Genomic DNA, 26,596 nt, shown 5'->3' with positions numbered 1-26,596 from the left:
ATACCTTCATCGGGAAATCGCGTGTCGGAATCAAAGGGAATTAGAAACGCATTACCATGGCTAATGTACGTATTCTAGCCAGCCTCGGCTACTCCGATATCGCCTTGGAGACGGTCGTTGGATATATTGGACACTGCAGGACAGCTGACGTATCAAAGAGGTACCGCCGGAGTGACTGGACGCTCGGTCGGCCCTCTTTACGACCAGATCTGCCCTCTGATACCCAACGAATAATTCCTAATTAATTACTCTGCACGCGCCAGGCCTGCGTTATGCCGCATTCGATTCGCCGAATGGACGAACCCTCTGCGCGACTAGAGTTCGAAGCATCGCGGGATCGTGAAAGTTAAGGGCAAGGATCGGTTCGACGATGCGCCGATTTTCTTGTCGAAGAAATTCAACACGATTTTTTCACATCGGATGAATTCCGAACGATATATAACGCGGATAGTTATTATAGTGGACTAACTGGATGATTCGCTACAATTTTGTGTAATTGTAACCTTCGCCAAGCTAGTTCGAAAAAAGTGACTTCCTTTCCGCAATGTTAATTTTTTGCAGAATGCCAGCTTTGTTTGGAAAAGAATGTCATGTATAATCGTAGGTACGCCAAAAATTCTCACACTAATTGTGAGAGAAATTTTTAGTTCCGGAGTTTTGGTAGAAAATGACAATTAGTTTTCCAGCTGTTACCGGAAAGTCTAGTATCCGTTACTATTCTTTCTCATTACGATCACTGTTCCTATATTTTCTTGTTACCGTTGCGAAAATTTAATGCTTGCGCAACGATAAATTGACCTTAGAGCCTTGTTTAACTAAAAAAGTAGAGTAAACCTCGGAAACTGATTTTGCGTTGCAATAACCAAAAAAGGATCGACGGTAGCGCAAAATGGTTAGGCGTACCTCGTTTTTCGTAATTCCAACAATATTCAAACAGTTTTTTTTTTTTAACGATACCTGTTTTACTCAATTTTTCTACTTACACAAATCACAAATGAAATTATTCTCAGTGTAGAAAAGAGACAGGATTCAATGGAAGAGAAGGGAGTACAAGTCGCGTAGTCGACGGAAGACAAAGGTATAATAAGTCGCGCCCAGGAAGCGGTCATTCGGTAACCTTCGCGCGATCGGGATTCGAGATGTGGATCAGACAGAGAAGAGAGGTTCGATAAATCGTCGGCGCCGTCTACAAGCTACCGGCTCGTGGATTGCAGAAGTAGAAAATTCAGAAGCCTCGTTCGGAATTGCAAATCGTGACCAGATGGACACATCCTGTTGCAGGTTTGCGAACAGGACGAAGGAAGAATTCCCCCGCGCTTCCGTCTGCGGAATAATATTTGGGTTACGCAAGCTGGGTTACGCTACCGGTGCGCGATTTCAGCGTCTCCGTCCACGTGTTTTTTTCCACCTATATACTTATGTATAAGCGTCCTGCAGGCTCCTTTATGCCGTCAACCCGTTCCTCTGACTCCGTGATACCTGCACTGCTGCCGTTGCAAAGTCCGCCGTCACGTCCAACCGCGTGACAAACTGCTTCGTGCCCCGTTGAATTGCAGATGGACGGGCAGATGGACACGTCCGGGGTAAATAGACTCCGGTTATCAGTTGCCACGACCTTTTACTCCGTTTTCACCGGGATCGTCGAGATGCGTTCGCCTCGTGACGGCGCTCTTTTGACGCGATCAACTTGCGGCCGTTCAACGTCTCGGAATCATCCTTTTCCGGGCACCTGCACTGCAAAACCGTGTCCGTGTCTCTTTCTAGGATTTCACATCATCCAGGTACTTCGATTCTTTCAGTTTCGATGTTTATATATATATATATATAGGTATACTAACTGACCTGCCCCGGCTTCGCAAGGAAACACAAATCTGAGTTAAATGATACACTTGATCAGGTAAGTGTGAAGTGTAAAAAAAAGTGTAAAAAATGGCTTTGTGACCCCAAAACGTAAAATTATCCGTTACATCACACTAATCTTATGTTTCACGTATATCCAACCATTTGGTTAGCGCACGCTGATAAAGCAGTCAAACAGTGCTTTTTCTTACGGCTTAATTCACAAATATTGAGAATTCGGAGAGCTCAAATGAAAAACTTACTTCTATCAAAATGAATTATAGCCTGTGTTACTCGGAATAGTTTAGCTTTTTATTAATGAAAGAATTTTTAAAATCAGCTTAGTATTTTCAAAGATTACCCCTTAAATAAAAACACACGAATTTTACCTCGTTGTAATATTATTATTACTGTATAGAAGTATATATATATATATATGAGCTTCATGACGATACTTTATACAGTGACTGCACTGCCCGAAGTTTCAAGAATGACAGTTGTTCTTATTTTCTTTCTTTCTTTTTTTCACCTTTTCCACGTTTGTCTTGTAAGCTCGGTTACGAGAAGACAATGATTAGGCCGTAAAACCTTTATTTCGGTGTACGTCGTCTCGCTCTGAGGTAGGTACTTAGAGACTTCATGGATGCAGGGCATCTGGAGGCAGTGCAAGTGCGTTCCTAATAGAGGCGGGTGTTGTTAAATTTAGAACATCGACGCCAATAACTCAACGGAGTTAATTACACTAGGAGACGAGATTGCGCGGGCGGAGTTATGTAATCAGTTTGCCCGAGTTAAACGCGATGTTTTCTGGGTATATAATTTGACGAAGGGCGTGGTGCGGTGACAAAGTACGACCACCACCCATCCCCATCCCCGTTTACGTTTCCATTTCCATTCCCATCCCCTGCACCCTCGACGCCAGACGCGGGTAATATATTCCTGCAGGACAGCACGTGTCTCTCTATTTTCAATTCGTTATTTCAAAGAATAAATAAAACAAGAGCACAAACGAATGACGGAGAAACGAGAAACATTTAAAGAATTACAATATCAGCCCTTGTTTCGTTGATATTTATTATTACTGTCGCATGAAAATACCCGCGAGGAGATAGGACGCAATCGCCTCCTCATCGTCGAAACTTCACGTGACAAAAAAAATATCACTAATGACGACATTTATATCGTGACGGACAATAATGAGTTTCTTTTTTACACGTAGGTCGAGTTTTTGCACTTGGAAGAATACACAGACGCGAGACGACAGCTGCCTGCTAATCGGCAATAAGTCTGTCTTGGATTGGCGGCTCGCGAGACGTGCACCTCGTCCTATATCGCGATCATTAATTGAAAATGAGAATTAAAAAAGGCTGCGAGTACCATATTTTTTGGCAAACATTTTTGTTTCAACATAAAACGTGTACCTGCCAAATCCAATGTTTTCTAAAGATGAAAAATAATTTTAAAAAGAAAAACAGCACTTACAGCCTTCATCGATTCTCCACTTCAATTTACCGACTTTCGTTTGAAACGAAAAATTCCAAAACATGCCACGGTGAAAACGGAAATTGGAGAAAAAAGTAACTATAGTCGCTTAAATATGGGAAATTCTTTACCGCGGCATGATCCATACCTCATAATGTACGGATTAATGAATTCTGTCGTAAATTATTCGTATTTTGAAACCGTCGACAGCTCAGGCACCTCTCGTTTATTCTCATGCGTATGTATTCCCCCGTCCAAGGATCACATGAGTTTTTGTCTCGACTCGTAGCTGTACCGCTGTAATTACAAGCTGGCATTGGCGGCGGTTTATTGTCCGAAGACACGCGAGCCGGGGCTTTTATATCGGATAATTGTGCTGGAAAAGCTGGCGTGTAACTTTCGATGAGTTCAAGAGAGGCTCGAACGGCCGCGACGAAGCTCGAGCAAAGGAAGACAGACCACTTTCCCGCTTCTACCCGGAATCGCGAGACCACCGTCATACCTTTAGGGAATCGGATCGCGTTTCGATCGGAGAGGTTCTACCGGTCTTGAAATAATCGCTCGATCCCAGCGGCGATCTGTATACCCTTGCCCATATGCATTATGCATAACGATTCGTAGTAGGCTGAAAATGAATGAGCTAAACGATTTTTCCCCGCGACGTTGGCGTCTCTGTCGAGTCAGATTTTCAAAGAGAATTGTACGAGCTGAAAAAAAAATAAATAATTGCAGCACAGAGTCGCAAAATTGACGACAACGATCAGGGCCGGTTGAAAGGTAATCGAAGCAATTTTGTTCGCTCCTTTTTTTTTTTTTTTTTTGTACAACAGACGGTTTGAATGTAGAATTATAAATATTTACAGCTGATGTAGCGTTTGAAAGGAATGTGTCAGACGGGCCGCGAGGAAAACAGGTTGGAAGAAATTTATTCTGTTAAAGCGAGAACAACAAATTACGCCGATAGTTGATCTCTCCTAATGCGACACGAGGGAATGTTAAGAACTACACGTATAACGAAACTCCTTAGATATCCGCTACGGATTATTCCCTACTTTTATAATCGACGCCGATCATTTCTTTTTTCGCGCGGTCGTGTAATAAAGAATAGTGAAAAACAGAGAGAATAAAAATGTCTGTAAAACGTCCGTCTTTCAGAATGTTCCCCCTTTGTGCGGTTTTAACGCGGCGCAGAAAAGGGTAAATGAGCGAATCAGAGCGGATCGAGTCGGATACTCTGGCATAGCAGAGCTGCGGAATTATGAGGAAAATTCGTGAGCCACCGGCTTATAGCTTCGTTTAAATTAAAGTATCACGACTCAGACTCTCCGTGTTGTTCGAAAGACCAAAGGTGCAGCGGCAGCGGTGAAAGAATGCGTTAGACCGCTCATTTAAAATTCCATCAGCATTTTTGAAGAACCAAAAATACTTGACTAATATATAACGCTCGGAATATGTTGTTACCAACGCAGAAAGGGATTTTAAAATCTAGACCAATGTACGCGGTTGCGTTCTTCGGCCTCGGCCGCTGTCATATATATGCCAGGAATGCGAAAGATTCACGCGGTGATGCATAGCGCTAGGGGGTATCGCTGCCAATATTAATTAGCTAGTAAAAAGAGCTGTCATCTCTCGAGCAGCGTTGTATCCTCTATGCGAAGACGACAAACCTCCGCCGCGCGAATCTGCGCGAACGCTTCTTCCGTCAATTATTTGTATTTTTCACCGTACACCGGTACACTGTGAAAAATTTCATTTGTTACAGTAACTAGTAAAATTGAGTGAAACAGGTATCGTTAAAAAATCTGTTTCAATATCGTTGGAATTACGAAAAACAAGGTACGCCTAACCATTTTGCGCTATTGTCGATCCTTTTTTGGCAATTGCAACGCAAAATCAGTTTCTGAGGTTTACTCTACTTTTTTAGTTAAACAAGGCTTTAACGTCAATTTATCGTTGCACGAGCGTTAAATTTTCGCAACAGTTGCAAGAAAATATAGCAACAGTGATCGTGATGAGAAAGAATAGGGACGGATACTAGACTTTCCGGTAACAGCTAGAAAACTAATTTTCATTTTCTACCTAGAACTACACTTTTCGATTGTGGTAAAAAATGAAAACAGTTAAGGACTGAGCGGTAGCCGGAACTAAAAATGTCTCTCACAATCAGTGTAAGCATCCCGCATCCCGAGGAGATCACAGTATACCTATATTAACGAACAACGCAGGAACTCACATACGGCGTAATATTGACAAGCTCGTTGGCGCATGCGTACGAATTTTCTATCGGTTACAACTCTCGACATGCCGCGTGACAGGGGCAGGGGATTACAGGGAGAGGGGAGCGGCGAAACGAACACGTCGTTGTTTAATTTATGTAGGAAGCTAGGAAAGTAAAAAAGACGAGCTACGGCCATGTGAAGTGACAAAAAGAAAGACAGGGGTTATAATTTATTCCCTCGACGATTCAGCTCTGCTCTGATCTTCTCTGCCGTATAGTACTATACCTATATGCAGACTTGGAAACCATCTTTACTTTTTCCCCCTCGCGGAGCCAGAGCTCGCGCTTTTTTCAACGCCTATATATACGAAACTTTCGTCACCTATCTCGGCGTTACGAATTCACACCGTGAAATATACTACTCTGAGATAATATTATTATAACTACTCGCGCCAACATCAAAGATTGCTAACTCTATGTCGGAATGAAACGAACTTTCCACCCAACCCTCGAGAATTCGAGTTTAAACTTTTTTTTCTCCACCGCAGATTCACAGATCCCAAAAAATTTATCGACATAAAAATTGCAAGTCGCTAATATCGGTGCGATTATGTGTACGATGAATTTTCTAGCTCGTTCAAAGTGATCCTCGTACAAGTGATCCGCAATGAACGACCACGTCTACGCAACTGAAACTTGGTTTCGATCGTTCTCTGATAAAATTTATCACCTGCAATGGGATCGAGTGTAAAGTCGCACGAGTCGCGGGATGCCTCGCGACAACGGTCGTATACCTTCGGTAGGGAAATTCAATCAAGTTCTTCATTGAAATTTATAACCGAAGACACGAAGACAAGCGTTGAGTGTACAAGCGTCACCCGAACGTGACGTACAAAGGTATTGCCCGCGTGGCGTATAACGGCTTGTTTTTCCTTCTAAAAAGAAGCCGGAGAACGTAGGAGGAAAGGTAAGAAGCGAAGACGGAGGACTTCGGAGTCCAGATCCCGCCTTGACGATAATGCGGGGACACATCGCCACCTCGGAGCGGCGATCGTAAAACTTGCTCAGGTAAACGCGGTGCCGTTTGAGCTCGAAAAATGCCCAAACTCAAGTCCCAAGGGAGCTGAGGACGGAGATCCGAGGATTCGAGTCGGGAGCCAGAAGCTGGTCCTTCGGGCATTACGATCTCGTCTATTCCTGAGGGAAGGGAATAGACTATCTCAGGGTGCATGTACCCCGCGTGTACCGTCGGGGTGGTCTTCGCGACGACATAGGTTCATTAATTGACGAGATACTCGGAGATCCTCCGGCTGCTGTTGAATACCTGGCCATCCTAGCCTCCGCGTTTACGAGCTTTGGGATAATGCCACGCGTTCATAGAGACGTAGGTAGTGAGTAAATCCACTGAAATGATCACCGAAACGAGAGGGTGCAATCGATGGGATGGATGGAGAAGAATGGATCGACTAGTTGTTGTCCCGTTTCTTCGATATTTGCCGGTCGGTTCCATATTCAAACTGCAGAATATATTTGGAAGAAGGTTACCATATGTTTTGTCCTCTTCTTGGATTGAACCGTTCGATACTGGAATCGTACAGACATTGTTCTCGGGGAAAAAATTAGGTATCGTTTAAAATTTCATCAGTTTGCGATTAGAAAAATGCGTCCAAGGGAAATTTCCCGCATTTCGATCGATTTTGTTGCTCCGGATCGCCCGATTATTTCGTCGACCAAAGCCGAACTCGGCGAACGGAAGGATCTCCTTTTGTATTATACGAAGCCCCGTAGCTCATTGGCGCTTATTTTCTCACAGCTGAATCTAGGTATTCCACGTCGAGGTATAAAATCCGTGAACCATGGAGTCAAAAGAAGAGCGCGGGTTGCCGGTTTGCGGCTGTAACGAGCATCGGAATCACGTCGAGCAGTGCTAATGAAGGATAGCTGGTTCTTCTTGCAGCGTCGCGTTCCCCGTTAGTCCATGGCCCGGTATAATACTCGGACTCCTCGATCCTCAGGTGATCCGCAGCCGGTTCTCTTGGCGCGTTTTAACCGCGCCGTGTCCTGCAGCGCGGTCAGCTGTCCCTCAGCTCCCGGTTCCCGAGGACGCTAGTATTATAGCCTGGATACTCGCCGCGAGCTTATCTCTCGGACATCGCCGAGCGCCGATGCAGCTAGACATCAGGCTGCATTTGTGGAACTCACGGTTGAAAGTCATCGGTGCAGGCGGCGGTTCCCGGTTTTAGGACGCCACTAAAACGTTTATGAGTTTATTGTGTCTTCGCAGCGTATCCTGCACCGAGTTGTGCCGCAGGTTCACGGACGCGTCTGGCGAAGGACGTTACGGCTGGTTGACTGATATATACGTAATTCCTTTTTTCCTTATTCCCGCGCCTCTTTTTATCACTCATTTTCCTTTTCGTCGCCGCGCCGGGCCTTTTTTGCCAACGCCTGGCCTAAGTAGTCCATGATGCCTAAGTTCCGACTCCGTTTTTTTCCCCCTAACCGCTTAACCTGCGGCCCCCGCAGCACGAGATATCTGTCGTCACTGTTCAGGGGGACAAGACATCCGTCAAGCGCCTCGAGGAAGGACGAAACAAGACGTATGCATGTACGTACACGTGTGCAGCGTTCACGTGCGCACGTAGAGGGCCCGGGCTACAGCCTCTGCGATGGAAAAAATTTTATCACTGTTCCGTAACTCGTCGCCGGGAGCCGAACGAGCCGAACGAGCCGATCGTCTTCGACGTCACATCACAGCTGAGCCTCGAACATATCGGTTCCGTTGTGTCTTTTGTCCCGTGAGAACTGAGGGTTCGTTCGGAGGGATGGGTTAATTTTAAATTCACGCTGTACGCAGGTTCGTTTTGGGCGATCGAATGACGAGTCTAATGTGACTTTATACAGATGTACAAGCTGGCTGGCATGATATCAATGAACCCCCCTCCAGATACCTCGTAAATGGTAATCAGGTAGTTTATGGCGAGTGACGTGAACGTCAACCGACTTTTCCTATTATACTGCATCTGTCTTACATATATATATATATATATACATACGAAAATTACGACCTAACGACGTAATTAAAAATAATTAGCGTTGTTTTTCTTTGTGTTTAATTAGGTCGATAATCACCTCGATGACAATAGTTCGGAGTGCGGTGTACACATCCAATACAGTCCATTTCGAATATCATTAGATATTGTGGCATTAACAGCAATAAGTGCCATGGCTTGTTAATTAACTGCATGTACGAAAGGCTGCAACAAGTTGCGCGCTTATACGCTTACCTACATTCTGTATTCTTCCGTATACCCATAAAATAATTATTATCGGTCTCACTCTTTTTATTATACCTCCCGAAGGTCGCGCCACGGGCGTTCGAAGGACCCCTGATGCGAACCTCAGCATCTGCACCGGCCACCGTTGCGAGACACGACCTTTATTCTATTTCGAAATTTCTTTATTTCCCCGGAATCACGGACTGCACTGATCCATACTTCCAAGATTAATTGCCGTGGCTGCAGAAAATGTTGAAAACTCGTCGAAAAACTGCTCCGAAGAAAGATTTTCCACTATACACGGAAAGTACAAGCGATAAGTTTTTGCGTTCAATGGTCGGCCGACATTTGAAAAAGTGATGCAGAATCAAGTCTTGAGGAGCGTTATACGGACGTTGAAAAATTTGTTTTCATCGATGTAAAAGGAATCAAAGTACTCGATTGAAGGGGTTTGTAATTAAATCATACCCTGTCGCGTGATATAACGACTCCGTTACGTTAAAACCGAGAACCTCGTTAACCAAAATGAGTATAAAAAGCAAGAGAGTAAAAATCTGTGCGCGTTACAGCCTATCCAAAGCGACGACACATCGTCCGCTGTCACTTTCACGTCGTTCATTCGGTTGCTCAAAGGGACGAGGAGACGGTTTTAGTTCATCACCGCGTTAGCCGGCCTCGCTAAACGTTCACTAAACCGCACAGGCGTGGGCGTAAATCATAAGGGTGAAAGAGTAGAAAAAGAAAGAGGGAGAGAAAGTTATATACCTAGACGGCTCGACGCGCAAAGAGGCGACGAGGGAGTTATTCAACGGGTGTCGGGAGAAACAAAGTAAAAAGACACCAAGGAACGAGGAAATTGAAATAAGAAACGAAACGTTATACCGGAGATAAAAACTCGTGTGAGAGAAACAGCGAGGATTTGGCGACGACGCAAAAGTGCGAGCATTATAATATATACCCAAGCACGAAGGCGGTTGCCGGCAAAATAACACTCGACACACCGCGAGGCAAACGCGAGTAAGGTACTCGAGGCACGCCCGACCTCCTACCAGACAGATTAAAATGACACAATGGTCGGAGGGACCCTCGAAAGACGAAGAAAACTATTTCAGGATGAGCAACGCGACTTGGAATAAAGAATTTCCACTTTCGTTCGCCGGGTCCGAATTAGCCTAGCCGGGTTGAGTAATTTTCCAGTACTTCGGACGGTTATCAAACAGCGACAAGTCAACTCGAGTCAGACCAAAGTGACATCGCGGAAATAAATATGGAGGCGCGGACGAACAGCGGTAGACGCAGTGAGTTACGATGTTACGACAAACTTGTCCGCGGGTAAAGTAACACGAGTCTTTTAACGCGATTAAACACCCCCTATCGATCTGGTCGGAGCTTAACGCTGCAGGTATACGGTGTTTACCTGGGGTATTAGAGGAGATCCGAATGGATGATCATTAGGAGGTGTCATAATCCCGTTGTATACCTGTCCACCGAGGATCCCTAGTCCTTTGTGTTCGATTTTTCCACGTCAAGTGCTAATCGGATTAGGGACCGACCTTATTATATTTCTAGCACCAGCCAGTGTCCGTCTCTCAAAAGTCTGTGTCGCCGAGATCTACAGCGGCCCAAACTTTTTAGCTACACATCGTGAACTCATCATCGTGACAACTGTAAACTGCAGGGAATTTTTATGTCCGAAAAGACTGTATCCCACCCACAACTGCAGTTTACTTATTCATGTTTGTAATGTTTTACTTTATGGTGAGAATTGTATCGTCGATCGTATCTTGGCATATTTAAGCCAAGATACATACCGCGCAAATAGAGTGATTGCAGTTGTATACGTATCGTCCGTTTCCGCAACGAAAGGAACGTAAATATTAACACATAAGTAAGTTATTGAAGAGATATGTCTGGTATTTTATTCAAGAAGCGGAATTTCCCTCATCTTTGATGGTCTCAACGATTGGAACAATTTTTTATACAATTTCAACATTCTACCTGATGAAATTCTGGTGGAAAAACAAGGAACTGTGATAAACACCATCATGAGACAATGCAAGGTACAAGTACCGGTACTTTGCTTGTACCTACGCAAATTGGCAAAGGAACGTATAATCTATGCTCGCAAATTTTTACAAGCTGCAGTCCGATCGTCAATACGATCAATCGCGGTAGTAATTACGAGATCACGATCAGCAGCCGTTGGTGTAGAATCATTTTTCGACGTTGTAAAAGGGTTGCGACATTAAAACAGGGTAGCATTTGTGCACCGTTTGCGACCACGTTAATTTGACTTTTAATGTCTTCGATTAGAAAATTTACGACCAAAATCGAGCTTTGATCAAATTGCCCGATAGAGAATCAATTACTAAACCCAGATGCGGTTCATTGCTTCAAAACAAATGTTTACACGGACCAATTAAGCACGAAACTGCAACCACTTGCCGACATAATGTCAAAGTACGCGAGTATATCCGTAAGGCACCGAGATGAAAACCGGAATTTCCGCAACGCCGCGTAGCGTTGCGATGACAAACCATCCAGCGTACGAAAGATAAAACCATGATTACTCACCCTGTCGTACTGGTGGGTGGCAGAGGCCGTGGAAAAGGGTTGAAAGGGCGCGGGTCTCGCAGGACTGTGATGAGCAGGATGTGCGGCGTGCGCGGCGTGGGCGGTATGGGGGCCGGCGTGGCCCTGGGCATGGGGGTGGGTTACGGCATGGGGGTGGCTCGGGTGCGGGGGCGGCGGGGCCCGCTGATACAGGTACGGATAGTAGGCCTGGTACATGACCTCGGGGCAGCTCATCACTCCACCCGGGCCCGGCCCCCCCGAGCCGGCCTGGCGACCCGCGTAGCTGAACGTCGCACCACTATTCAAAGCCCCGTTGGCCCCGTTTACCCCGTCGACGCTCGTTATGGTTGCCGATTTCCAAAAATCTCTCTTTAGCAACCTGACTCCGAGCTTATTCGCCCCGGGATGACCGCGCCGGTTTTACAAGCCGAGCGGACGCGGCTGGTTCTCGTTGCTCCTCGCCAGTGATCGGTGCGGATAGGAGTTAGCGGCGATTAACGCATGACTCCGTTCCTCGATTAAAAGAGAAAGAAATGAAAGGGTAAAAAGCATAAAAAACAAAAAAAAAAACAAAAAAAACTGTTACACTTTCGATGAAATTTTCACACTTGCACTGTCGATGTTGTTTTGTGGTATTAAAATATAGGTGTACCGTTGACGAGTGTATCGTGTAACTTGACGTATTTTAATTCACAATTAACCCGCGGGTAATCCGTTTTATCACAATTTCAAACACAGGAACGTAGTGGCGCAGTCATTGGCCGGATTCGTTGTCAGTTCTCACGCGATCGAAGGAAACTTAAGGATAAAGTCGTGTGTCGACGATTACGAGAGAAACTTTCCACGTGGTTACGACACTGAAGACCGACGTACGCGATAAATCTCAGCAGCACCGACGATCGCAATGGCTGTACTTGAAATCGTCGAGGTATAACGATTGCGTGCGACGCGTTCCTCGCGGGGAACGAATTCGGTTTCCTGGGACGCGCAGCCCGTCGGAACCAGTCGGTCCACGAGTCACGACGCTAGTCCCTGCGGACCGTCGCTCCGAGTTTCAACCTGTCACCAAGACGTCAAACTCCCTTCTCCGCCCCGCGGGCATCGATCCTCTCGGCCAATCGGAGCCCCTCACAATCCAATCTCACGTTCTGACACATACGTTGACGTCCGAAGCTGTTCCTCCTCGGTTCACTGTCTCCGCGTCGTTCGGCGGATTAGCGAGGATACCTCGGAGGATGACACTTCGGGGAGTGCGGTGAAACCGCGCGGAAATATATAGAAAGAACAATAAAAAAAAAAAAAAATGAAAATAAAAAACCGTGCGTGACAAAGAGCGGCGAATTTAATCCGATAAGTTAAACGGTGTGTGAAACCGTTTTATCGATCAACGATCGCGATCGGGATCGGTTCATCGGATCTGCAAGGGCGGATTTCCGTTTTGCCGGGAAATGCTTGAGCACGCGGTGGGTGCTGCTGCTGCTGCTCCACTGCCGGATTAACACCCCCCGAATAAAGTACACCCTGCAGTGCAGGTGGTGGTGTGTCTCTGGTGGGCAAACACAGACTGAATCCCAGAGGCCTGGCATCCCCCTCCACCCCGACGTTTCGCCTCCGGCTGTCTTTTTCTACCGGCGTTCATCCTCTCTTCCTCTTTTTAACACCGGGTTTACTGCACACGGAGCCCGCGGAGGGTCGAACCCGATCGCCTCGGGCTCTCCGTCGGTGCCGCCTCCTGGCAGCGCCGAATCCGACCAATCCGGAGGCCTCTCTTCAACCGCCAATGGGAAACGGACGGGGAACCCTCGCGCCACTCCTACGAGGAGTTCGTATTGATCTCACAATGAACCCGACACCCCCTCCTCGCCCTCCCTCCCTCCCTCCCTTCCGCACCCCGCGGTATTAAGAAGTTCCTACACCGCGGGTACCCGGCTAACCCACCCTCGCACCGTATCTTCCTCTAGAGGCCCCGGTAATGAGTCTTAATTAACAGTTTCGCGGTGTTTCGGGAAGCTTAATTTTCCACCGCCGAGCTTTTACGCTCTCGTTCCAAGACGGAATTTTCAACCGTTCTTTTGTGTTTTTACTCTTTCCTTATTTTTCAACGTAGGTATTTCTTCTTTTTTTCGTTTTTTCTATTCCCGTTTCTTTCCTCCGACAAGTATAATATCGAATCGTTCCTCTTGCATCGTCGCCTCATTTATAAAAATCTGCAATATCTCCCACCCTTGCAGCGTACTTTGCAACTTCTTTCAAATGCTCTGCGATTGATCGTAATTTTATTTTATTATTTACCGATTTTAGAAACTGACGGGATTTTAATTGATTCTGCAATGCTCGAGTAGATTGATCCTGTTTCACGGTTGCAGGACTCGATAACATTTACACGTCTTGCACTGATGTGTGTGTCGATTCACATCTTGTTTGTTGGATTATGTGGACTTCCAGAACGCGATTCGCGGACACGCGTTTAAATGATACATGAGAGCTAACGATCTAACCAAATCGCTCACGCCGTGTTCCGAATCATGCAGCGGGGCATGACGTTGAGATTTTCACACACGCTGATCTTCGTGAAGATATGTGAAGAAGATTAGGAAATTTAATGAGGGTGGGAACAAAAATTTCTCATACTATCAATGTTTTCACGGATTAGCTGATCGAGGCGGAAGTAGATTGAATGCAGACCGAAGCTTAAGCTTGAAAGATCAAGCTTCAAGAATAAATAAGACGTTTTAGACGTAATAGACATTTTCTACCGTAGGGGGTACCAGTGCCAGTTATAACAGGGTGTCAATTGTTACAGTGAAGATTACTCCGCCATGTTGCCGATTATATGCTAACTATTTGGACTCATTTACAGAGATACATACCTGTCCCGCTTTTGTTCACGAACGTTTCACAGAATTTATGCAAATGTTCCCCGTGCTGCGTCCAATTGTCTATTTTTTCTATCCGAAAGTAAATATTTTCCTTCCAATATGTTTGCTTCTTGTATGTAAGCCATGAGTGTTGTTTATAATTGATATAAACTACATCGATGCTTTGACTATCAGTGATGTAGGTTAGAATTTGAAGGTTACGATTCGGAGGACAATATTTTTGTTTGTTTATGTAAAATTCCCGTAAGTGTCAATTTTAATACTGTTCCAATCCTACTGATTTTTCCATTTTCATTCCTTACGCAATTCCATATCCAATTTCACGACCACCGAGAAGAAAGGAATAACCAAAAAACCGAGTAAATCAATCGAACGATAGTCTTCGGACGAAGATACATTTTGTTTAATCTGCTTGGAACCGTATTCTCAGAGCAACAAAGAATGACTCCAATGCACTGAGTGTAAAAAATGGACACATATCACTCGCAGTAATGGTAGTGCGTTATTCGTATGCGACAACTGTTTGTCTAACTGATACTTTTATTTGTTGTTCAATTGTTGTCATTTACTTTAAATAAGGATAGGGGAGATTGTGGCACGCGAACTCTATTTAGGAATTTTCCAAAAAACAATTTACTTTTGTTATTTTTTGAAGGAGGTCCGTCGTGCCTCGGGACCTATTTTTGTGTTAATTATGGCAAAATAATGATAAATTTGCTCGAGATAAATCAAAATAACTTGTACCCGGTGCTCGAAAGACACAAAAAATAATTAGCGGATCAGGGGGGCTGTCGTGCCCTGGTCTTCCATATAAAGAAGAAAAAAATACGCTACTGACGTCATAGTGACATTCAAAGACCGTTTATAAAGAGAAAATAAATTTGTTCGATATGATTATCCCGCGATGCGTCTGTGTTTATACAATTGACAGCAAGGCTGTTAGAATTGACAACGGTAAGGTTTCAATTGTAACACGTGCGGCAGTGTCTTAAGTCGATTGTTAATAATAATACCGCGCGTATTTTTGGACTAAAAAAAATTAACATAGAAAGAGTAAAAGTCAATTAATTTGGGAGAAAAAGAATCAGTCAGAAATTATCTATAATCGGAAAAAAAAAATATTTTGTAAAAATTGTTACAACTGACACCGGTCTCCCCTACCTTCTACTCGTGATCGCGATAGTCAAAGTATTAGTCGAAAATACTATTGTTACTTAGAAACTTGCCTTGTTCGCCGGTTCATCGTTGGTGAAAACCACACAGTAGTTATGTGTTTCTGGATTCTATGAGCTAAATAACAATTAACTTGTATCGTCGAATTTTAAACATTGTATACGCCGCATTACTACATACACCATTGCTATTCGTTACTACAATGCCAATTGATCTCAGATTATTCATATGCTCATTCGTATTCAGGTAATCCGGTGAAAGATACGGTGCACGGTAAATATGTCCCGTGTAGGTATATATATATATGTATATCATTCAAGTGAGGAACTAAAGGAAATTACCGCGTTGATCCGCTGCAGTGCGACACTTGACCGTATCAAATTGTATTCAAACAGCGCATAGAGGCGGCTAATCCGGGTAACAATTCCGGCGACAGGTCTTCGGGATGGTGGGGAACGACCGGGGTCGGTGTAGCTACTATTTACTATAACACACGCTCACTTGGGGTGTCGAGGAAATCCAATAAACCCGAGGGCCGTGACACGACCCTATTGTAATACGGACACGGTGCTAACGCTTGAGTGGGTATATATGTGTACCGATTATAACGAACGCGTCTCTCTCCTCTTTCTTCGTCTTTTTTCTTCGTACGAATAATTTATTTTTGCTCCCCTTTATCTCTTTCTTTCTCTCTCTCGCCAAACTCTCGTCGGCCGCGAAGCTGCACATCAAACGAAAGCACAGTGTATGTGGGGGAGTCAGAGCGCACGTGGCCACTCGACAATGCAGGGGTGGTTCCCCGCTGCTAATAGTTCGACATTAAATTTGTCAGCGATATTAAGGTTGGAGAGAGGTCAGGGCTTACACCCATCCACCCATCGTCCTCCACGGATAGGATGAATGGGACGACCGTGGCTTGAAGAATATGCTTCGTGGGGTGCTTTTATTAGAGATTTACGGGGCGCGCTTCTGCCGTGCTCGCGATTTTCCTTCCGCATTATCCGCACGTATACGCACCGATTCTACGGCTAGTCGAAGCTCGGTCCTCGAGCTTATCCTCATCCATTAACCCCGACTTTTATCCACTCGAAAGGTCCTTGCGATTCATTGCTGTAAATAAATTTTATGTATATATACCGTAACCTGACACGGAACAAACGCTGATACGCTACCAGCTATGAGGATAAAATAACTCGACGCTTACAAGCAATCCGCTTCGCAGTTTTGCAGAATTAGGCGCTGCATCGTTTTCATCGGTGACAAGTGTACGACACCGCCTACCTGCTGAAACTGCAACATTTGATCTGTTATTGTAACTTGTTTTTCTATGACTTTTATGCAGGGACGAATAAGTTTTATTTACACGAGTATGCTGGAATCTCGTATAAAATATAGAGAAGCTACATAAGAAGACCAAGACAGCGGGGCGGAAATCGAAGCAAACCGTCGAGTTCTTTCGTCAATAATTTCCACCCGACTCGAACCATTTGCAAAACGATTAGAACTAACTACTTTGTTCCGGTGAACATTGAGACACGCGAGGTGAATACCGATCGACGCCGCAGTTTTGCTCTAACCACAAGTAACTCCAGCAGAGCAATAGTATACATAACTGATTACACCGTCACTTGTGATTAGAGGCTGCAGCGTCGCGGAACAACGTTTTTCAGCGAAAGACATTTTTTTTCCTTCTTTCCAACGGTTCAAGGTTCGACTCCGAAGGACATTTTGTGGTTTGAAAAATCACGGGGGACATATGCAGCTAATCGAACCTTCTCTGAATCGACGCTGCATCTTGCGGTTGCAGAATTAAAGAGAAAAGGATCTGCTCTAATACCGGCGAATGTTTTTCGAGGGCAGATTGGCAACCGGCTAGCACGGGGCAAAGCGAAGCGAAGCGAACGGCCGAGTCTCACGGAGAGCAGAAGCAACAGCACGCGGCTCGCGGAGCGCTCGGAATGCCGATGTAGCAAATTAGGAGATTCCCAACATCTTTGCCGACGAGAAGTTTGCTTCTGAGGATGACACTGCAGCGATCGCGGTCCACTTCTTCCGATGCAGCGTCCCGTGTGACGATCACGGCTCATCCCGGGGTGTCCGTTATATCAAATTCTGTTCATTCTCCAAATACAATACGGGTTTCTTTCATTATACGGTTATAATGACCAGTTTGCGAATTTGATAAAAAAAAAAAAAAGAAGTCTACTCGTACACGGAATGAATAATCCACTCGGCCAGAAAATTGAAGTGTTAATGTATAGACGGCAAGAAAATTTCTTGCAAGTGCTAGAATTTCGTAAATTTAACTAACGGGTCTGCTGTATTGAGTGGCCGATTTCGCTATGCTTAAAAAAAAACTGCGCTATCCAGAGAATATTCTTGCTGTATTTATTTCAGCACTAAAATTTGTTGATTCCTCGAATTATTGTTTTACGTATAATACAAACAACTCCAGAGCTTGCACTTTGTCGAAATATTTTACGATAACGAAACCCGTCTAATTAGTTTTTTACGTCAATATGCAACCGCTTCAATCGAGATTCTTTTTTCTTTTTTTTTTACTTTTTTTCAGTACAGAATAAATGTGGCATTGTCTTTTTCGTACACTTACTTACGTTAATAAAAGCTGTAGGTACCAGTTTAATTGCTGGGGCATTCGATCACAGTTGACCGCGTTGCCAGCAGATGGAAGCGCCGCGCGCCGATCTCCAGACTATTATAAGAAAAGCCTTAGCTCTTGCCGCCGTGGTTCTATTGAGGCCGGCGTCATAATACTTTCAGCATTCATTATTTATACCTGCTAGCAATCTGCACTCTTCTAGAAATCGACATTCTCACTCGACGAGTTTCACGCCGTGACCTATAACCCTCCGGATCAAATTAACATAATTGGTATAGAACATTTTTTACAGAAATCGGTAGTTATTGAATTTAGATTCACTTACCGCATATTACTTGAGAGAGCATGACTGGACGTAAATTCATGAAATTTGAAAAGCACGATTTTCATTCACCAGGAATATTTGGATTAAGGTTTAACGAATTGCCAACCTCAGGCTAGATAATAAAAAACACATATTATTAGTGAAATTGCTCATTTAGTATTATTATACCTTACAAGCTATCAACAACAATTTTTAACCGATATTGCTAATATAGCAGCGATCGGTTGGCCATAGCTGTATGTATTTAAAATTACACGTACAATAAGTCTGTACTCTGAAATCAATTTTCCGGCTGTATCGTATCACGAATCAATAATGGCAAGTAATTACGATTTCCGGTTTTACTCACCCTTATAGAAATTTTTAAGAACATTAAGAAAAAAATAAAAATATAAAATAGGAGCAAGGAAAATGGACTTCAGCAAAATCGCACTGATTCTATAGGGTATATTGGAATTTGATGAAAATTTGGGAGTTGCCTGAAAGTTTTAATTTAAAAAAAAAAATCAAACACATTATAGAGTTGGAGTGAACATCGACGCGTCCCTCTCTCAGGTTAGACTGCAGTTTTTTGTTCCGCCTCCCTGTCCTCTGCCGCCTTCTTCTTGGCGGCTTCCTTCTTGTCATCTTCATCGTCCAAAAACTTGTCCCATTTCGCGATGCGCTCCTCAATCTCGGCCTCCGTTTCGACGATTCTTAAGCAAAGAAAACCAAGGTTGCAGAGCAAACGTGAAAGATTCCCCGCAACAGAGTCCAGCTTCAACTCTTCAAGTTATCAAAGACAAAGTTTACACGGAAAAAAAATCCTCTCAAGTCGCATAATTTCGTCAGTTGATATCAATTTTGAATATTCGTTTCGGCGCGTCATAAAAATCGATCTGTCATGCAACAGAATAAAAAGCTATTCGAATTCATACTTCAAAAATCATGAAAAACAATTTCAAACATACCTACAATCGATAAATGTGGTCATTTTTGTATCATGGTCATGAAAATGCTGCAGAAAAGTAAACGAATCAGTATTGATTTGCACAAAATGCTTTATCGGCTGGTCGTAACTGTCTGCGGATCGAGAGACTCGGTGGAGTCTCATGTCAGTTGAAGGACGACTCTGTACCGCGATGGGACAAGGTTACCATCATCCGGCAAAAACGCCTGCGACCGATATTGTAGAAGCCGACTCCGGAGTAGGAAAAGACGCACAAGGCTTACGACTAAACAGTCGGTAAAAAAAGGCAATCCGTCTGTAGGAGAAACTCACTTGTACTTGGTCTTTCCATCCCATATTTCAGCCGATATCTTCTTCTGGGCGAACCAGCGCCCATTCAACAGCTGTATGCAAGCTTGCGCCTCAGCTGGTTCCTTGAATGTGACTTGAGCAACGCCCTCGGGGTGTCTCTAAAAATTACAAAAGACGTGCAATTAATTATTACATTATACTCGATTTCCTAGACACAAAATAGAACTTGTAATGAGAATAAAATGTGTCGAAATTAACTATAAGGTCCGAAACATAGGCGAACAATATCTTGTTACAAGCACTTAATAACAATTTTAGTGGTATAGATTATACAGAGTCCAAACCTTCTTGATAAGAATATGAAGCAATAAATTTCGAATGTTAGAGACTGTCAGAGCTGAGTGACTATTTCATTCGCGCAATGGATGTACTACTGGTAGATAAACTCTGTCCTTATCTTTACAAGGGATAAAAAAAATGCGACGTAATAAAATTAATGCAGCTATGAAATGAAAGATAGTGCAAACTAGTCGATGGCTGAGAAAAAACTATATTCTGTTAACCATGCATGTATAATATATCTTTCACAGAGATTGTGTAAATCTAAAAGTAATATTGCTATTTCTCGATTCGTGCGTCTTTTTTCCTTTATAAATCAAAGTAACACAGTTCTTGCCATTTTTCAAAACGTTTCTTTCGCATTTGGTACAACAGAAAATGAAACAAACATGTATCAGTACGAAGCTATTCTGATCAAAGATTTCTACTGACCTTAATAATAAAAATATACTAAATGATACAGCAAAAAAGTAAAAAAAAAATAATAATAATAATAATAGCAACGAATGTCTAGTATAAATGAGATCTGAAAATAATAAGAAAAATAATATCCAAACCCAACATTGAGACGATAAATGAAAACATCGATGACCCACTCAAATTTATTGACTCGCAAAAAAACTTGGATCCTACACAAGTTTTTTTTTTCCTCCTGCGAGGCTGTCAAATTAAATTACAATTAGTTTGCCCCATAATGTGGGTCAATGACTTTCCTACATTCGACCGCGGTGTGGAACATATCAGTTGGTAAGAATATATCGTACTCATGTATACCCAGGCACACATACACACACAGTATACTACATATAATATAATTCGTGTAAGAGCGTACAAGAGAATGTAAGAACTGGCGCCAAAATTTCATCGCCAAGTGAATTGAAGTTAATTAATCAGGACGATCGAATGTTCGATAGTTCAACACAGCTCTGCCACTCTAGGTTGTATTCAAGTTTTGTACAACGGTGTGTAAGTCTTTCGTACAACACCGCCAACGATGGCGGTGTAACAGAGACAGAAAAAAGAAAAAACCCAACGACAACGACAAGAATAAAAAAAAAAGTAAAAAAGACGGTCTGATGGTGAAATAAGCCATTAATCAACCAAAGGACCGACCTGACCCCATAAAACTGACGACATTGAGACGGTGACCCACAGCCATGTCGTGTCGCAATTACAGATTCAGCGTATATAAGATATAACATGTCAAGTGTAAGATTAAACTTCATTCCTATTTTTCAGATTTTCTTGAGCCATCATCATATTTTCTTAAAATTTTAGGAATGACGCCTCTCAAAAAAATAAAAAATGCATGTTGGCTTCATACAATTTGTCCTCTTCATACTCAGTTTCCTTTATTAATGCGTCGTTATCTACTTTTGTGTTTTTCAACACACTTTTCCGATTATACAAACGCCTCGGCATTATACTATTTACTGTAAATGATACCATTTGTTAACATTTTTTATACACGCTAATATGGCTCAAGCAATCGAACGTTATTAATTTAAATTGTATAATGTCGTTAGGAATCTTATTCATTAAATCGTTTCTCTTTTCGTTGCCACGTTCCCGATGATTCCATTCTAATAAATCTAATATCGTTCTATAATTTGTCCTTTTCCTTTTCTCACAAATAATGACCTTATATCTTCCCTGTGAATTGAATAGTTAAATCATAAGTCTTTGGAAATCGGATCCTAAAGAAAAAATGTCACGCTGAATCAGGTCAATCAAGTCCTTGCCCTTTGCTGGACATTCGTAGAATTACAATGCTTAAACTTCGAAGCCTGTTAAAATATTCCTGCACGTTTGTTATAACTCTAATAACTGCAGGCAGAATCTCCACCTCCTCATACATGAAAATTCCCGTTCAATGTCGAATTCCACAAGGTCTGGTAATTTTAATATTATACATACCTACCGTACAGCTACATAGGCGCCTACGTACATTATACGGAAGACGAATTATGCAATCTCCTTGACTGACTGAACTAGCGTTTAAATATAGAAATTATAAGTGTACGTATATGTGCGCGTGTTTGAATTTTTTTATTCGTTCTGACGACAAGGCTCGGGAGTTATGTTATGGTGTCATATTAGATATACGCTTGAAATTCTAATTAATTGTAGCTCTCCGTACCATCCATCCGCTGATACGATTGGGTAGGAAATATTTTTTTCCGACATTTGCTTGTTATTTTGAAATGAGTAATTTGAAGCGTAGGGCGGCAACGTCTTCGGGTGAAATATGCGTGTTTATCTCAATCACAATTGCCTGTCTCTACCGTAGTTTATGATACGTGCGATTTACCAACGGCTACGCTGCGTAACGCGTACATTATTGGATATCGCACGTTTTTTCCGTAAAAATATTAGACGGTCGAAGAATTTGGTCGACGCGTGATACGGTAAACGAAAACCTCTCAATTATTACGTCCGGCTATCGTGTTCAAGATGCTGTGATCTCGGATATTTGTTTTAGATTAGTTGATGGTTTTATGAATATTTACGATTGTGAAGTTTTTTACAACTTAGGGTCTGCTTTGATACAGTAGACCTTTGTGAATATTTTGCAACATTTCAGGCCGGCGCGCCCAATACGCTTACAATTATTTATAACAACCTATGTGAACCTAGCACCCGACTTAAAAAAAACCTTACTATTTTTTGTTGATTCTTGTAGGTTTTTGTAGGTAGTTGTTTGTAGTAACAATGATTTCGTTTGTAGTAGTGCCAAAAAAAAAATATAAGGGGTTGAAAAAATGTCAGCACCCCATTTTGAAAAAAATCGAATTTATCGGTAGATTTCCGTACAGAATCGTTTGTAGTTGATTGTAGTACAATTTCTTTTGTTTAAAATTCCTCCAAAATTTACTACAAACGTCCAACTCGCTTCGAAAACGTTTGAAGTTGTTTGTAGTACCATTTTTTTCGTTTGTAGTTGCTGCAAAATTTACTACAAACGACCTACTCGCTTCAGAATCATTTGTAGTTGTTTGTAGTACCATTTTTTTTCGTTTGTAGTTGCTGCAAAATTTACTACAAACGACCTACTCGCTTCAGAATCGTTTGTAGTTGTTTGTAGTACCATTTTTTTTCGTTTGTATTGTATATCATATATACACTACCGGCCAAAAGCTTGGATACACCAGTCGAAATTTCTTGCTGCACTAAAAGTTAGATGGCGGATTCAAAACTCAAAAAAAAATTTCCCATAAATTGCATAATTATTTGAGTTTACAAAAAGTGTAAGGAACTTGACCAGTTTTTTCTCAGTTTATAATTGCGCTAGCATCAGACTCGTTAAAAAACAAACCAAATATTATACAAGTTGAGAAATCATTGACAGCTTGTTTTGCAGATCAATTTCATCAATTCGGAGCTAGCAAAATTGTTCGTAGCAATTGCTGTTGTCTCGATGTACCTATCATGTTACTATAGGAGTGATCAGCCGAATTATTTATAGCCATTTTATTAACCATGAAAGTTTAGTAGGTTGGTAGGTACGAGTATTCCAAACCATTGAACCGTGAGTAGAGTCCAGGATCTTATGTCAGAGTTATTAATAATTCAAATGCGGAATGAGAATAGGTACTGTTCAATTTCTCAATGATTTACACTGGCTGAGTAGTAATAATAACGAATAATAAAAAAAAATGTTAAAAGCATCAGCCGTTCGTCCCGGCGCCGCGGCGCCTGATTCACCCTGCTTGCGCACTTGTATAACAGCTCTGTTATAAAATAGATCTACAGTTTTTGTCTTCTAGGATTCCAACTCTTGTACAACATAGGCGTGAACTAGACCGTCAGAAAATCCGTAAAACGAATACCACAATTCGTATTGAAATCATATGATCTTCCACTATTCTACAAGGAATGATTATTACAGTACCTCTATTATCCCTAAAATCGTATATTTTATTGTAATTACGAATAAGCAATAAAACAAATATCGATGAACCAGAAGTAACTTCGCGTACAAGTTTTAAATCGCTCGAGCTGTAGCAAAGAACTCGAATGAGTGAAACTGTACGGATGAAATTAAAATGATAAAGCAAAAACGTGCATACGTAAAGCAACGTGGATGGACAAGCCTATGTGTATGGAGGATGAAATTACATCGTTCAAAGCGAGGCTCTTCGCATGACCGAGAAACCCGGTACAAGTTCAGGGCAGGGAAAATAATAAATGAACCGTAAAGAAAAACAGGGAACAGTTGTGGACACAACGGTTTTCACTCGTCACACTGCTGCGATCAAGCGTGAGTATCACTGGAGGATGACGTATATTTATAACGAGTGTTTTTGAACGAAATAAGTTACGATTTTCCACCATGATATCCACTAAAAATTTTGTTCAGGTTAAAAGAAAGATTCTGTGAAAAAATGAGCGTTCTACGTTACGTGAAAGATCGCGCTCATTTGATTTTTCACTTTTTCCTCACATTATTTTGAATCTGTGAAGAAACACGTCGTGGTCCTCTATATTCAACCCAAGAATCACGATTCATAACACGATACATCAACCGGAAATCTTATTCTCCGAAATTAAAAGTTCACGCAAAATTGTAACTATTTTATCAGACTGAATGACTAATAAAAAAGTCGTCAAATAAACTTCTCAAACATCAACTGGAGACTTGGTATTACAAGTGTGGGTCTCCTTTGTGACGTGATTGATGTAAGCAATAAAAAAAAATTTATTCGCGTTACTTGACAAATTTAAAATAATGTATAAAAATAAAAAATCAACTGAGCGCGATCTTCCACATAACGTAGAACGATCATCTTTCGACAGAATTTTACTTTTAACCTAAATAAACTTTTTAGCGGGTGCCATGATGGAAAATTGCACATTATTTTTTTCTGAAATACCCTAATGCATAACAATAGTTGAACGTAATCGTGCAAACATAACATTGTTATCAAATAACTGCATTACAAAGGAAAGTGAAAAGTGTCAAAATTGTTAAATCAATCTAGAAAACGACATTCGCAACAACCGAATGAAATTCGTAGAGACCGCGTGATAGCAAATTTTATGTAAGTAGCAAATACCTCGAGAGCCGATGAATTTAAGAATTCCTTTGTCTTTCAATTCCTTTCATTTCTTTTCTACCGTATCAAAATACGACTCAGTATAGAATTGCTTCCAATGGATTTTAGGAATATCACATTAAATTACAATCAACACAGGAACTGCGCTTCGAATTAATAAAACGCTGTTCAATTCGTTTAGGAGAGATGCACGTAAGATTATACATATGCATTGCTAAACGGACACGAGAGAGAATGCTCCGGAAATAAAGATGAATACTTTTTGCTATAACGAAATAAATTTTTTAGTATTAGTACTGCATTTATGAGTGATTCCGCCGCAAATTCGCGACTGCGATCCTTAGTTATTTATATTTCCCCTTGATTTTTTGGTTTTGTTGGTCGGCGAAAGGTGATAAAAAAATGTTTTCCCCTGATAAAATATCAGACCTGTCGAAAACTTCCGTACTTAATCGGCACATACTTACATTTGTTCATTACACCTATATAACATTCCATATACATATATTCATATCATTATAAGATTGTATTATCACCAGCTTATCGTGTACGGTATAAAATTGTGCTAATTAGGTACCTGTTTGACAAACAAGGCTACGAAAAGCAATATCCGTTTCCGTTTCCTCGATTACATAAATCAGCGTACCGCCTCTAGGCAGATATACAAGATTTGCGATGGCACGAATCACCGATCAAGCTGCGTGCGTTGCAAAATTTAAAACCGTATTTCTTCGAAAACCAGATTAGTTTAACACGCCAAGTATTTCTTCAGCTTTCATGTATTCCAGAATTCGTCTCAGTGATTTGAAAAAAAAAAAATCCGAATGATCTTTCGACGGGCCTTTCACTAACCAAACCAAATTTATTTATGACATAAACAATAAAAAAAAAACCAAATTCTAAAATAGTATCAAAAGTAATGAATTCGAAAAAGCTTTGGAATTTTCTTGCGTAAATTGGTATTGTAAAAAAAATTCACTAGGTTTAGATTGGCAAACAACTTGGCGGAATGTTAGAAATTGAAAAACTATACGCGTATCGGTTGGCATCGATTTCTCGGCCTATCTATCGGCGGAAAATATAAAAATACGTATAATAGAGAGCGACGTCCTAAAAGTAGAAAGATTTTTCTACCTAAGTATGCTAGAAAGAAAACTAACACCGATAGCGTAACGGATACTATAATATAAGATTATAAAAAACGAGAGAAAAAATATTGAATGATAACGAACTGACACAGGAAGTCATGTTCGAACGTTTTTGTATGCATCAGTTTTTCTCTCGACTTTCTTTTTATTTCCTCGTAGTACAGGTATAGGTACATAATTAATTCAACGAAACCGTTGCCCAATGAATCACACCCAGTGCAGTTCAACGTTCCGAATGAAACTTAATTTACAATGGAAAATCATCCAGCCCGCACCTAACTGCGTGCGAACAATGAGCAATTAATTAGTTTTACGCACCTTGTCTCTTGATTAATCAACCTCGCAGCTGAACGTGCAGATTCATGTCACGTTCCCGAAGAAGGGATCGATTGATGATTTTTACGATGTCTCTTTTTTTTCTAGC

The 26,596-nt window shown here is 41.9% G+C and overlaps 2 protein-coding genes across 5 annotated transcripts in view; both read right to left on the bottom strand.

Annotated features, from left to right (window-relative positions):
* LOC107220124 (protein vestigial) overlaps positions 1–18,500 on the bottom strand; it is a 57,583-nt gene extending 39,083 nt beyond the window's left edge. Inside the window, exons 1-3 of the mRNA XM_015658577.2 lie at positions 18,389–18,500; positions 18,055–18,303; positions 11,392–11,904 (exon numbers count right to left, since the gene is read on the bottom strand). Of these exons, the coding sequence (XP_015514063.1) occupies positions 11,392–11,625 (234 nt within the window). The 5' untranslated portion in view covers positions 11,626–11,904; positions 18,055–18,303; positions 18,389–18,500. The remainder of the gene's footprint in view (positions 1–11,391; positions 11,905–18,054; positions 18,304–18,388) is intronic.
* Positions 18,501–18,528: 28 nt separating this feature from the next.
* Positions 18,529–26,596, bottom strand: part of LOC107220136 (HIV Tat-specific factor 1 homolog) — a 48,496-nt gene continuing 40,428 nt past the window's right edge. For all 4 annotated transcript variants that reach the window (XM_046729975.1, XM_046729973.1, XM_015658601.2 and 1 more), the window contains exons 7-8: positions 19,650–19,786; positions 18,529–19,083 (exon numbers count right to left, since the gene is read on the bottom strand). In XM_046729975.1, the coding sequence (XP_046585931.1) occupies positions 18,945–19,083; positions 19,650–19,786 (276 nt within the window). In that variant the 3' untranslated portion in view covers positions 18,529–18,944. The remainder of the gene's footprint in view (positions 19,084–19,649; positions 19,787–26,596) is intronic.

The sequence above is a fragment of the Neodiprion lecontei genome, chromosome 1, assembly GCF_021901455.1.
Source record: "Neodiprion lecontei isolate iyNeoLeco1 chromosome 1, iyNeoLeco1.1, whole genome shotgun sequence".
Taxonomy (NCBI): Eukaryota; Metazoa; Arthropoda; class Insecta; order Hymenoptera; family Diprionidae; genus Neodiprion; species Neodiprion lecontei.
Note: the sequence above shows the minus strand (reverse complement) of the source record. Positions and strands in the feature narration are given on the sequence as shown.